General features: G+C 44.2%; 1 protein-coding gene across 4 annotated transcripts in view; it reads left to right on the forward strand.

Annotated features, from left to right (window-relative positions):
- The window catches only part of si:ch211-126j24.1 (phosphofurin acidic cluster sorting protein 2), a 93,645-nt gene that overhangs the window by 62,565 nt on the left and 16,045 nt on the right, over positions 1-15,035 (forward strand). For all 4 annotated transcript variants that reach the window (XM_029625036.2, XM_029625038.2, XM_029625037.2 and 1 more), the window contains exons 11-17: positions 1,892-1,981; positions 3,914-4,059; positions 6,511-6,643; positions 6,755-6,859; positions 11,328-11,434; positions 11,614-11,768; positions 12,120-12,230. In XM_029625036.2, coding sequence (XP_029480896.1) covers positions 1,892-1,981; positions 3,914-4,059; positions 6,511-6,643; positions 6,755-6,859; positions 11,328-11,434; positions 11,614-11,768; positions 12,120-12,230 — 847 coding nt within the window. The remainder of the gene's footprint in view (positions 1-1,891; positions 1,982-3,913; positions 4,060-6,510; positions 6,644-6,754; positions 6,860-11,327; positions 11,435-11,613; positions 11,769-12,119; positions 12,231-15,035) is intronic.

Consider the following 15,035-nt stretch of genomic DNA (forward strand, 5'->3'; position numbering starts at 1 on the left):
AGCATAAGGCCACAACAAGCCCTGCCACACACACTAACACACACACACACATTTTTTTTTGTCTCTGCTGAACTAGCCTTTTAATATAATTTGGATTAGCATGCTAATGCTAACATAGGTCCTACCGCTCCCATAGTTTTTTTTGACCCAACAATGCTCAAATGCTCTAAAGCTATGCAAACATGGGTAGGTTGCTGACTATCCAGATCCATTATCTATTTAGATCTCCAGGTTTCCTCTTTATTTAGCTATCAATAAGATGAGGAACATTTGTAGCTTGGATGAATTATCCCTTTAAATAGTAGTGATTTGTGACATCCGTATATATGCCAGGGGAATCATTTATCAATATTGCATAGAAACAATTAAGAAAAATAAAAGTATTTTATCAAGCAATTCTACGAGCGTCATACACACACCGATAGGCGATAACTGTTGATAAATACCAAATGTTCTGAGCCTCAGTGCTTGTGCACGACCTTGGCTATTTGCATTTCAAAACACCCCTAATTAACCATATATGAGCAAAATCATCCCTTTAATGCCAGTATGTAATATACAACGCCGTACCAAAAATACGACGGTGGATAGCACTTTAATGTGCACCAGAATGGCATGCTTTTTTAAATGTTTTGTACACTCAGTGTATTTTTCCAATTCTAAGCTTGACAAGCAGTTCCCTTATTCCACCACTTATCACTGTGCATACGCATGGTCATGGCTGTACATACATATACACACTCTCAAGCAAATGTTCATTGTGATAAATCTCACATTTTGTGTGGAAATGATCGCACGCATCGTTTACACACAGATTTGTGGCTACACATGATTGATAAATGAAGCCCCAGGCATTTCAAAGGATGAACTATCCCTTTAAATAGTTATGATTAGTGGCATCCGTATATATATATACCAGGCATTTTAGATTAGGTACATTTGTAGCTTGGGTGAACTCTCCCTATAAATAGTTAATTATTTTTGGCATCCGTATGCCAGGCAATTAAGATTTAATACATTTGTAGCTATACCCTTTAAATAGCCAATTATGTGTGGCATCCATATGCCAGGAATTTTAGATGTCCATTCTTGGATATTCTCTGAATTGTATGTATGGTAGTACCGTGTACTGCTGCACCAGACACTTTAACTGTGTGGGTGATTTGTTAGTGTGGGGGTTAGATATTGAGTAAGGCCCGATCGATTCTGCGTGCATGGTGTCCTAAGGCCTGCAGAAATTATTTGTACTGAGGAGCAATTGTCGTTAATTCAAGCAAATCAAACATGGCCACAAAATAGAACATTGATCGTCTCATTAAATATGTAGACACCAGCTATGAAAGTATCGGTAAAGGCATTTCAGAGTTGGACCCTGGCGCACGTTGAAGATGGAATCCACAGGAGGGGTAACAGTTTCACTGTCCGCCCCACCGCTGTTGTTATAGTTTTTGCTTCGTTGACGAAGCGGTGAGGAGCCTGGTAAATATTCTGCTGTTCTGTCCCACATGCAATGATGTCATAGGGAAGAAAACAGTGTTTGTTGTTTGCAGTAACTTCCTTGTTGTTGTAATATCACAAAAGGAGCGTGACAGGTTCACCATTAAGGATTACACCTTTAAGTGAGCAAACTTCTGGAATGTTGCAGATAGAAATGTCATGAATGCAGTGTGTTCCTGAAAATCTGATGTAGCTTGTGTCATGACAAAAGTAGATAGCTAAGGGGTAGCCAGCCACCTAAGGGTTAGTAATCACCTATTTCGCTGGCAGCAGGCGCATATGAAAACACACTGAATAGAGTTCATGTGATTTCTTACATGGAATTAGGATATGCTCAAGGGTGTCCCCTAGCAGACGGTTTTGGTAACTGCGTCCTGTGTTCTGCTCCTTTTAGGGTGGAGAGCTGCTGTCCCCGGACAGGGCCAAAGTCCAAATAGGGACCAAGTATACAGACGACAGCGCCAGATTGGAGTCTCCTGCAGGGGTGAGTGGGCAAGCTTCCCCAAGGTACAGCTCTAGGATCAGCTTCCCTTCCCCCAATTCTGACCTTAACCATAAGTGGGGGAAAACTGACCCAAGATCGGTGTCTAAGGACAACTTTATTCTACACCGGGCAACCTCTAGAGGATCCCTGTAGGCGTAACATATTTTGTGCTCTTCCTAAGTGCTCTTTCTCTCTTGCTTTGTGTCCTTTTCTGTTCTCTATCAATGGCTGGGCCGGTCTCTCTGTCTCTAGTACCTCTCTCCTCTTTCTTTCCACTCTGTCTCTCTTTTTGCCTGTCTCCTTGCCTCAACTCACTCATGTTCTCTCATTTGATGTCTGTCGTTCTCTCTAACTGTCTTTTTTTACCCCTTCTCTCTCTTTCTCACTAACCTTGTTTCCATCAACCCATTTTTATGAAAGTAATAAAAAAACGGATACAAAAAACTCAAGACAGGCCTAATGGAAACAGCAATTGTCAGTAAACATTCCTAAAATGTAAACGGAACGAAATACGGTAGACATGGTGGAAATAAATCCCGGGTTCTTAAACATTTTGTTTCTCTCTTCTCTCTCTCTCTCTCTCTCTGCGCTGCTATTTTGTCCATGATCATAAATCAGCTCCCATCTGTTTATTTTTCCACTCGACCATTTTTGATGCGAACAAGAGTACATTTACACTGTTACCACAAAGACCTCCATTATTACACACAAGCATACATGCACGCGCGCACACACACACACATTGTGTATACACACATGAGCGCGCTCATGGGGCGCGCCGGGGCGGCAGGGTAGCCTAGTGGTTAGAGTGTTGGACTAGTAACCGGAAGGTTGCAAGTTCAAACCCCCGAGCTGACAAGGTACAAATCTGTCGTTCTGCCCCTGAACAGGCAGTTAACCCACTGTTCCTAGGCCGTCATTGAAAATAAGAATTTGTTCTTAACTGACTTGCCTAGTTAAATAAAGGTAAAAATATATATATTTTTTTTAAATACACACACACACACACACAATATTTACAGTACACACACACATTATGTATAAACACACCGACACCACTCTTGAGGCCCAGGTCCAGCTGGCTGTAGAGAGGGCGTCAGTGTGCGTATTGGTCCGTGAGAAGAGCAGTGCTTTACATAGTGTTTTGTTATTCTTCACCGTTGCCTCTCGTGCTCCTTTGCCTCCTCTGCACTTGTTCATCCCGGGAACCCCGGCAACGAGGAGCACCTGACGACGCATTTCTTGGGAGAGGGAGGGACGGATTCTGAGGGGGCTTGTGTTTGAGGCCCAAGGACGGGATGTTCAGTGGCCAAACACATGATACTTACATGCACACACTGGGCTTCATGTGAATGTGTTTGCGGACATCTGCCAGGTGTTATGTGATGTTGTCACGGTCACCATGACAGCACATTGAAATGCATCGACAATGGGTACCCTGCACAGAAATAGCTGTTTTCTAGGTACTGTGTGCATTTCATCATCTTACGTATTGGTTGCGGTTGCTACCTCTTGGGCATGATCCAATTGAGAAAACAATGATCTCAATGGCTGCGTTCCAAATGGCACCATATTCCCAATGTAGTGTACTAATTCAGAGCCCATAGGGATCTGGTCAAAAGTAGTGCAATATAAATAAAATAGGGTGGGATGCAGATAATTGAGTTCACCTGTAAAACAGGTGTTCTCAACTCGCACAGGGTGAACCTTCGTGACTTGTGTCTCTGGTGTCAGTGAATTCCCACTGACAATACCAACTGGAAAAGGATTGTTAAGTTAAGTGTTAATTAATCTCTAGGGAGAGAAATGAACCAGAGGGAGCACGGTGCAGCGGATGGAAATCCAATGAATGAGTGAAATACCCTAGTATGTACTGTACATCCCTATATATTGAAAATATATTTTGAACTATATTTCTCCCATTATGTACAGGACGCGGAGGATGAGGAGACTAGGGCTGGCACAGGGTCAGGGGAGGCTAACCCCACTCCCATCAGCTGGGACCTGAGCACGGACAAACTGCCCGGCCCAGTGGCCAAACTCTGCAAGACCGAGTCCCAGACACTCATGTCGCCGAGGTAGCCGCCCACATGCACAACCGCTCACTTGCATGCATGTATGACATTTATGCATTCATGCACACACGCACAAAAACAGTCACACGCACACAGTCTCACACACAGTACCGCTTATTAACCCTTACACTATAACTAAACAAGGATGGGTGTGCTCGCTTTATTCCAACCCAGCACTAATACACCCGATACCACTAACTGTGATCCAGATTGACCGTGACTAGTTAATTATTTGAAACCAGTGTCGCAGTGCTGGGCTGGAACAAAGCCTGCAAACCCAGTAGCTCTCCAGGCCGTGAGTTGGATAAGACACATGCCCAAAATAAAATTGATGGGATGAGAGAGAGGAGGGGGCGGGTGAGATCAGGTCTACCTCTCTGACTGAGCACCTGGTGTCTTGGTTGTTCAGCGCAATACAGTGATTTCCCCTGCTACACCTATCTATAAACAAACTAATCAGCAGAATGACGTCCCCTAGCACAACTTCCACCGACTCTACTCATCTGATGAATCAAAGTCATATCCATTGAATAAGCAATCTGCCTAGTACAGACATTGCACATTTGTCGTTGTACATTTCTCCATTGTGCAAGGATACTTCAATGTGTAGCTGGCTTGTAACAACCACATACAGTGGTGCAAAAAAGTATTTAGTCAGCCACCAATTGTGCAAGTTCTCCCACTTAAAAAGATGAGAGAAGCCTGTAATTTTCATCATAGGTACACTTCAACTATGACAGACAAAATGAGAAAAATAATTGTAGGATTTTTAATGAATTTATTTGCAAATTATGGTGGAAAATAAGTATTTGGTCACCTACAAACAAGCAAGATTTCTGTCTCTCACAGACCTTCTTTAAGAGGCTCCTCTGTCCTCCACTCGTTACCTGTATTAATGGCACCTGTTTGAATTTGTTATCAGTATAAAAGACGCCTGTCCACAACCTCAAACAGTCACACTCCAAACTCCACTATGGCCAAGACCAAAGAGCTGTCAAAGGACACCAGAAACAAAATTGTAGACCTGCACCAGGCTGGGAAGACTGAATCTGCAATAGGTAAGCAGCTTGGTTTGAAGAAATCAACTGTGGGAGCAATATTAGGAAATGGAAGACATACAAGACCACTGATAATCTCCCTCGATCTGGGGCTCCACGCAAGATCTCACCCCGTGGGGTCAAAATGATCACAAGAACGGTGAGCAAAAATCCCAGAACCACACGGGGGTACCTAGTGAATGACCTGCAGAGAGCTGGGACCAAAGTAAAAAAGCCTACCATCAGTAACACACTACGCCGCTAGGGACTCAAATCATGCAGTGCCAGACGTGTCCCCCTGCTTAAGCCAGTACATGTCCAGGCCCGTCTGAAGTTTGCTAGAGAGAATTTGGATGATCCAGAAGAAGATTGGGAGAATGTCATATGGTCAGATGAAACCAAAATATAACTTTTTGGTAAAAACTCAACTCGTCGTGTTTGGAGGACAAAGAATGCTGAGTTGCATCCAAAGAATACCATACCTACTGTGAAGCATGGGGGTGGAAACATCATGCTTTGGGGCTGTTTTTCTGCAAAGGGACCAGGACGACTGATCCGTGTAAAGGAAAGAATGAATGGGGCCATGTATCGTGAGATTGAGTGAAAACCTCCTTCCATCAGCAAGGGCATTGAAGATGAAACGTGGCTGGGTCTTTCAGCATGACAATGATCCCAAACACACCGCCCGGGCAACGAAGGAGTGGCTTCGTAAGAAGCATTTCAAGGTCCTGGAGTGGCCTAACCAGTCTCCAGATCTCAACCCCATAGAAAATCTTTGGAGGGAGTTGAACGTCCGTGTTGCCCAGCAACAGCCCCAAAACATCACTGCTCTAGAGGAGATCTGCATGGAGGAATGGGCCAAAATACCAGCAACAGTGTGTGAAAACCTTGTGAAGACTTACAGAAAACGTTTGACTATCATTGCCAACAAAGGATATATAACAAAGTATTGAGATAAACTTTTGTTATTGACCAAATACTAATTTTCCACCATAATTTGCAAATAAATTCATTCAAAATCCTACAATGTGATTTTCTGGATTTTTTTTCTAATTTTGTCTGTCATAGTTGAAGGGTACCTATGATGAAAACTACAGGCCTCTTTCATCTTTTTAAGTGGGAGAACTTGCACAATTGGTGGCTGACTAAATACTTTTTGGCCCCACTGTAGATAATGTGTGGCAGCCATTTTGTGCTCATAAAATGCTTCCAGAACAAAAGCTTGAAAAGCTTTTGCTGGGGAGAGTGAAAGAGAAGGATTACATGGCCAGGATTGTCTGAGGAGTTCTGCTGTAGGCATATCTACTACTTAGTATTTAGTATTGGTGAATAACGTTTTTTTTTTATAAAGATTTTTCAGCAGTGGCTCAACCTGGCTCAGTGCTTCATTGGGTCCGTGCCTGTTTGTGGTCCACAGTAAAACAGAGAACAAGCTGCAGAGGCGTCCTAGGAGCACATCCATGAAGGACCGACAGAACTCCAAGGCCCAGAGTGACAGGACCAGCAGCATCGACAGCGAGACATCCCCGGAATCCAGGATCGCTGTCCAGGTGTGTGTGAGTGTGTGCACAATAGTAAAGTAAGCTAGTGTGTGTGTACAAGATCTACATATGTGTATACAGATAGACCATCTCTTTTACATCTGCCTCTTCCTCCGCCAGGTCCCCAGGAAGTCAGTGTATGACCAGCTAAACCAGATCCTTATCTCCGACGAGCAGCTCCCCGAGAGCATCATCCTCATCAACACCACAGACTGGCAGGGCCAGGTAGACTACTTTTGTGTTTGTGTTGGTCAGTGTGACTAATTAAGTGGTAAAAACAAGGGTACTGTCTATCTGGTCATATAATATCATTCAAAACAGTTGGTATCCGCTTTTTTTTATTTTTACAAAATCGTCAGTACAGTATTGTATAAAGACTATGAAATTACCCTCTTACCAAAAGTTCACCTACAAACAAGCAAGATTTCTGGCTCTCATAGACCTGTAACTTCTTCTTTAAGAGGCTCCTCTGTCCTCCACTCTTTACCTGTATTAATGGCACCTGTTTGAACTTGTTATCAGTATAAAAGACAACTGTCCACAGCCTCAAACAGTCACACTCCAAACTCCACTATGGCCAAGACCAAAGAGCTGTCAAAGGACACCAGAAACAAAATTGTAGACCTGCACCATGCTGGGAAGACTGAATCTGCAATAGGTAAGCAGCTTGGATTGAAGAAATCAACTGTGGGAGCAATTATTAGGAAATGGAAGACATACAAGACCACTGATAATCTCCCTCGATCTGGGGCTCCACGCAAGATCTCACCCCGTGGGGTCAAAATGATCACAAGAATGGTGAGCAAAAATCCCAGAACCACACGGGGGGACCTAGTGAATGACCTGCAGAGAGCTGGGACCAAAGTAACAAAGCCTACCATCAGTAACACACTATGCCGCCAGGGACTCAAATCCTACAGTGCCAGACGTGTCCCCCTGCTTAAGCCAGTACATGTCCAGGCCAGAGAGCATTTGGATGACCCAGAAGAAAATTGGGAGAATGTCATATGGTCAGATGAAACCAAAATATAACTTTTTGGTAAAAACTCAACTTGTCGTGTTTGGAGGAGTTGCATCCAAAGAACACCATACCTACTGTGAAGCATGGGGGTGGAAACATCATACTTTGGGGCTGTTTTTCTGCAAAGGGACCAGGACGACTGATCTGTGTAAAGGAAAGAATGAATGGGGCCATGTATCGTGAGATTTTGAGTGAAAACCTCCTTCCGTCAGCAAGGGCATTGAAGATGAAACATGGCTGGGTCTTTCAGCATGACAATGATCCCAAACACACCGCCCGGGCAACAAAGGAGTGGCTTCATAAGAAGCATTTCAATGTCCTGGAGTGGCCTAAGCCAGTCTCCAGATCTCAACCCCATAGAAAATCTTTGGAGGGAGTTGAAAGTCCGTGTTGCCCAGCAACAGCCCCGAAACATCACTGCTCTAGAGGAGATCTGCATGGAGGAATGGGCCAAAATACCTTTAACAGTGTGTGAAAACCTTGTGAAGACTTACAGAAAATGTTTGACCTCTGTCATTGCCAACAAAGAGTATATAACAAAGTATTGAGAAACTTTTGTAGGTGACCAAATACTTATTTTCCACCATAATTTGCAAATAAAGTCATTAAAAATCCTACAATGTGATTTTCTGGATTTTTTTCTCTCATTTTGTCTGTCATAGTTGAAGTGTACCTATGATGGAAATTACAGGCCTCTCTCATCTTTTTAAGTGGGAGAACTTGCACAATTGGTGGCTGACTAAATACTTTTTTGCCCCACTGTACCTGCTGGAGCACGTGCTATGGGTGGGTACTGCTATGGTGACCAGTGAGCTGAGATAAGGCGGGGGTTTACCTAGCAAAAACTTGTAGATGACCTAGAGCCAGTGGGTTTGGAAACTAATATGAAGCTAGGGCCAGCCAACGAGAGCGTACCGGACGAAGTGGTGGGTAGTATATGGGGCTTTGGTGACAAAGCTGTGATAGACTGCATCCAATTTGTTGAGTAGAGTGTTGGATGCTATTTTGTAGATGACATCGCCGAAGTCGAGGATCGGTAGGATGGTCAGTTTGACGAGGGTAAGCTTGGCAGCATGAGTGAAGGATGCTTTATTGCGAAATAGGAAGCCGATTCTAGATTTAATTTTGGATTGGAGTTGCGTAATGTGGGTCTGGAAGGAGAGTTTACAGTCTAGCCAGACACCTAGGTAGTTGTAGTTGTCCACATATTCTAAGTCAGAACCGTCCAGAGTAGTGATGCTGGACGGGCGGGCGGGCAGTTGGAGGCAGCGATCGGTTGAAGAGCATGCATTTAGTTTCACTTGCATTTAAGAGCAGTTGGAGGCCACGGAAGGAGAGTTATAGTATGGCATTGAAGCTTGTCTTGAGGTGAATTAACACAGTGTCCAAAGAAGGGCCAGAATGGTGTCATCTTTGTAGAGGTGGATCAGAGAATCACCAGCAGCAAGTGCGACATCATTGATGTATACGGGAGAAGAGAGTCTGCCCAAGAATTGAACGCTGTGGCACCCCATAGAGACTGCCAGAGGTCCGGACAGCAGACCCTCCGATTTGACACACTGAACTCTATCAGAGAAGTAGTTGGTGAACCAGGTGAGGCAGTCATTTGAGAAACCAAGGCTGTTGAGTTTGCCGATAAGAATGTGGTGATTGACAGAGTCGAAAGCCTTGGCCAGGTCGATGAATACGTCTGCACAGTAGTGTCTCTTATTGATGGCGGTTATGACATCGTTTAGGACCTTGAGCGTGGCTGAGGTGCACCCATGAACAGCTCTGAAACCAGATTGCATAGCGGAGAAGGTACTGTGGGATTCGAAATGGTTGGTAATCTGTTAACTACGCTTTTGAAGACCTTAGAAAGGCAGGGTAGGATAGATATAGGTCTGTAGAAGTTTGGGTCTAGAGTGTGTCCCCCTTTGAAGAGGGGGATGATTGCGGCAGCTTTCCAATCTTTGTGAATCTCAGGCGATACGAAAGAGAGGTTGAACAAGCTAGTAATAGGGGTTGCAACAATTTCGGCATATAATTTTAGAAAGAGAGGGTCCAGATTGTCTAGCCTGGCTGATTTGTAGGGGTCCATGGGGAGGCTTGGGCGAGATTCTGTGGGGGGTGTAGTGCAGTTGACCCGGGTAGGGGTAGCCAGGTGGAAAGCATGGCCAGCCGTAGAAAAATGCTTATTGAAATTCTCAATTTTGGTGGATTTGTCGGTGATGATAATGTTTCCTAGCCTCAGTGCAGCTGGGAGGAGGTGCTCTTATTCTCCATGGACTTTAGTGTCCCAGAACGTTTTTGAGTTTGTGCTACAGGATGCGAATTTCTGTTTGAAAAAGCTAGCCTTAGCTTTCCTAACTGCCTGTGTATATTGGTTCCTAACTTCCCTGAAAAGTTGCATATCATGGGGGCTATTCGATGCTAATGCAGTACGCCACAGGATGTTTTTGTGCTGGTCAAGGGCAGTCAGGTCTGGAGTGAAGCAAGGGCTATATCTGTTCCTGGGTCATTATTTTATTAACCATGGTCATTATGGCCAAACCGTTCTATTTTTGTTTCACATTTCTCCAAAAGGTACGATCTTTGTCCCCATGTGCAGTTGCAAACCGTAGTCTGGCTTTTTTATGGCAGTTTTGGAACAGTGGCTTCTTCCTTGCTGAGCGGCCTTTCAGGTTATGTCGATATAGGACTCGTTTTACTGTGGATTTTGATACTTTTTTTTAACTTCCAGCATCTTCACAAGGTCCTTTGCTGTTGTTCTGGGATTGATTTGCTCTTTTCGCACCAAAGTACGTTCATCTCTAGGAGACAGAACTCGTCTCCTTCCTGAGCAGTATGACGTCTTCGTGGTCCCATGGTGTTTATACTTGCGTACAATTGTTTGTACAGATGAACGTGGTACCATCAGGCGTTTGGAAATTGCTCTCAAGGATGAACCAGAATTGTAGAGGTCTACAATTTTTTTTCTGACGTCTTGGCTGATTTCTTTTTATTTTCCCATGATGTCAAGCAAAGAGGCACTGAGTTTGAAGGTAGGCCTTGAAATATATCCACAGGTACACCTCCAATTGACTCAAATGTTGTCAATTAGCCTATCAGAAGCTTCTAAAGACATGACTTCATTTTCTGGAATTTTCCAAGCTTTTTAAAGGCACAGTCCACTTATTTTATGTGAACTTCTGACCCACTGGAATTGTGATACAGTGAATTATAAGTGAAATAATCGGTCTGTAAACAATTGCTGGAAAAATTACTTGTCATGCACAAAGTAGATATAACTTGCCAAAACTATAGTTTGTTATCAAGAAATTTGTGGAGTGGTTGATACACTTAAGTGGGAGTCATTAAAACTTGTTTATGTAAACTTCCAACTTCAATTGTAGATATAGTGTTTTATGCTACTCAATCAGTAGCATTTGCATCAGCTGTGCACTCAACAAACATACTCGCTTTTAGAACATGTACAAGATCAGGTATTTTTTGACCTTCATATCTCTAAGCCTAGCTGGAGAAAGGCTTAGCAATCAGGGGGAATCCATTTCTTATGTAAACATAATGCAACTCTGAAGCATGTGCGCTCTCAAACACAGACTGTGTCGGCTTCTGATCCCAAGCCCCGTCTCACCTCTGTCTTGAAACCCCTTTCAACCCCGTTCTCTCTCATTCCCTCCCTTCCTGCAGTATCTATCTGAGATTCTCCATGAGCACAGCCAGCCTATCGTGTGCACCATCTCTGGTGCGGATGTCCATGCGGCCTTCAACACCATAGTCACCAGGATCCAGAGATTGTAAGAACTCGCTTCCTTCCTCTTTCTAATTCAATGATTGTAGTTGAGAGAAACAAATCGATTTCACTTTAACTTTGCTTCATTGTAAAAATGTAAATGTTTCTTGTAGACTTTTTAATGTGAATTTTAAAACAAGTTACTGTTTCTCATAATGTTTTTTCCCCCACTTCTCTGACTAGCTGTAACTGCAATGCCCAGACACCCCCCACCATCAAAGTGGCAGTGGCCGGAGACCAGAGTTACCTCAGCACCATCCTCAGGTGCTTCGTGGAGCAGCTGGCCAACAAGACGCCTGATTGGCTCAGCTACATCCGCTTCCTGGTCATCCCTGTTGGTAAGCAGCAATTCAGCCAATCGCCATGGAGTCCAGGTTCGGGTTGGTCGTCAATTCCATTTCAATTCAGTAGATTTAGGGGATAAATTGAAACTATCATTCATGCATTGGAAAAGTTCACAAACTGTAGAAAAATAATGGCCTAATTACCATTCTGCAGGCATAACGCAAGCCTCCCATAAATCATGCATTGACGTCAAACGGAAAACTGCACACAAAACACTAGTTACAGGAACAGATCTCATATAGGACCCTGGGTATCATAGCAGGCTAACAACATACAGACTAGAAAAGCTGGACTCCATGTTGTTTTCCTGTGTCCTTCTAATCAGTCTGCTCCTCCCTCTGCAGGCACTCATCCTCTGGCCAAACACATGTCTTCGTTCGACAGTAAGTTCAACAACATCTTCATGGACGCTGGCTGGAGGGACTTGTTCGGCAGACTGGAGGCTCCAACATCAGGTACAGCAAACGCTTATTATGAGCCAAAATACCATGCAGGATAGGGATCTGCTCATAATGCTTCATAAATGCAGTTACAAATGTTTAGGAACATCTATCAGCATTATGGTGCGTTATGCGTCACATCAAAACAATGTTATTGATCACATACACGTGTCTAGCAGATGTTATTGCGGTTTTAGCGAAATGCTTGTGCTTCTAGTTACGACAGTGCAGCAATATCTAACAAGTAATATCTAACAATTTCACAACATATACACATCAATCTAAGTAAAGAATGGAATTAAGAATAAATATATGGACAGGCAATGTCAGAGCAGCATAGACTAAGATGCAGTAGAATAGTATAGAATACAGTGTATAAACTCAGCAAAAAAAGAAACATCCCTTTTTCAGGACCCTATCTTTCAAAGATAGTTTGTAAAAATTCAAATAACTTCACAGATCCTCATTGTAAAGGGTTTAAACACTTTTTCCCATGCTTGTTCAATTAACCATAAACAATTAATGAACATACACCTGTGGAACGGTCGTTAAGACACTAACAGCTTACAGACGGTAGGCAATTAAGGTCACAGTTATGAAAACTTGGAACACTAAAGAGGCCTTTCTACTGACTGAAAAACACCAAAAGAAAGATGCCCAGGGTCCCTGCTCATCTGTGTGAACGTGCCTTAGGCATGCTGCAAAGAGGCATGAGGACTGCAGATGTGGCCAGGGCAATAAATTGCAATGTCCGTACTGTGAGACGCCTAAGCGCTACAGGGAGACAGGACGGACAACTGATCGTCCTCGCAGTGGCATACCACGTGTAACAACACCTGCACAGGATTGGTACATCCCAAACACCACAACTGCGAGACAGGTACAGGATGGCGACAACAACTGCCCTAGTTACACCAGAAACACACAATCCCTCCATCAGTGCTCAGACTGTCTCCAATAGGCTGAGAGAGGCTGGACATCAGTGCTCAGACTGTCTCACAAGGGGTGATGTTTGGATTTGCATTTATCGTCGAAGGAATGTGCGTTACACAGAGGCATGTACTCTGGAGCGGGATCGATTTGGAGGTGGAGGGTTTGTCATGGTCTGGGGAGGTGTGTCACAGTATCATTGGACTGAGCTTGATGTCATTGCCTGCAATCTCAACGCTGTGCGTTACAGGAAAGACATCCTCCTCCCTCATGTGGTACCCTTCCTGCAGGCTCATCCTGACATGACCCTCCAGCATGACAATGCCACCAGCCATACTGCTCTTTCTGTGCGTGATATCCTGCAAGACAGGAATGTCAGTGTTTTTTCATGGCCAGCGAAGAGCCAGGATCTCATGCGCTGCACTACTTAATGCAGCTGGTGGCCACACCTGATACTGACTGTTACTTTTGATTTTGACCCCCCCCCCCCCTTTGTTCAGGGACATATTATTCCATTTCTGTTAGTCACATGTCTGTGGAACTTGTTCAGTTTGTCTCAGTTGTTGAATCTTGTTATTCTCATACAAATATTTACACATGTTAAGTTTTCTGAAAATAAACGCAGTTGACAGTGAGAGGACGTTTCTTTTTTTTGCTGAGTTTACATATGAGATGAGTAATGCTAGATATGTAAACATTATTAAAGTGACTGGTGTTCCATTTATTCAAGTGGCCAATGATTTCAAGTCTGTGTATATAGGCAGCAGCCTCTCTGTGCTAGTGATGGCTATTTAACAGTCTGATGGCCCTGAGTTAGAAGCTGTTTTTCAATTTCTCGGTCGCAGCTTTGATGCGCCAGTGCTGACCTCGCCTTCTGGATGATAGCGGGGAAACAGGCAGTGGCTCGGATGGTTGTTGTCCTTGATGATCTTTTTGGCCTTCCTGTGACATCAGGTGCTCTAGGTGTCCTGAAGGGCAGTTAGTCTGTCCCCGATGAAGTGTTGTGCAGACCGCACCACCCTCTGGAGAGCCCTGTGTTTGTGGGCGATGCAGTTGCCATACCATGTGGTGATACAGCCCAACAGGATGCTCTCAATTGTGCACCTGTAAAAGTTTGTGAGGGTTTTAGGTGACAAGCCAAATTTCTTCAGCCTCACCAGGTTGAAAAGGCGATGTTGCACCTTCTTCACCACACTGTCTGTGTGGGTGGACCATTTCAGTTTGTCAGTGATATGTACGCCGAGGAATTTAAACGTTCCACCTTCTCCACTACTGTCCCGTCGATGTGGATGGGGGGATGCTCCCTCTGCTGTTTCCTGAAGTCCACAATCATTTTCTTTCTTTTTTGACGTTGAGTGAGAGGTTGTTTTCCTGGCACCAGACTCCCAGAGACCTTACCGCCTCCCTGTAGGCTGTCTTGTCGTCGTTGGTAATCAAGCCTACTACTGTGTTGTCTGCAAACTTGATGATTGAGTTGGAGGCATGCTTGGCCACGCAGTCATGGGTGAACAGGGACTTCAGGAGGGGGCTGAGTACGCACCCTTGTGGGGCCCCAGTGTTAAGGATCAGTGAAGTGGAGGTGTTGTTTCCTACCTTCAGCACATGGTGCCAGCCCGTCAGGAAGTCCAGGACCCAATTGCACAGGGCGAGGTTCAGACCCAGGGCCTCGAGCCTAATGATGAGCTTGGAGGGTACTATGGTGTTGAATGCTGAGCTATAGTCAATGAAGAGCATTCTTACATAGGTATTCCTCTTCTCTAGATGGGATAAGGCAGTGTGCAGTGTGATAGCGATTGCATCGTCTGTTGACCTATTAGGGCGGTATGCAAATTGAAGTGGGTCTAGGGTGACAGGTAGGGTGGAGGTGATATGATCCTTGACAAGTCTCTC

This window comes from Oncorhynchus nerka, linkage group LG21, assembly GCF_034236695.1.
Source record: "Oncorhynchus nerka isolate Pitt River linkage group LG21, Oner_Uvic_2.0, whole genome shotgun sequence".
NCBI lineage: Eukaryota > Metazoa > Chordata > Actinopteri > Salmoniformes > Salmonidae > Oncorhynchus > Oncorhynchus nerka.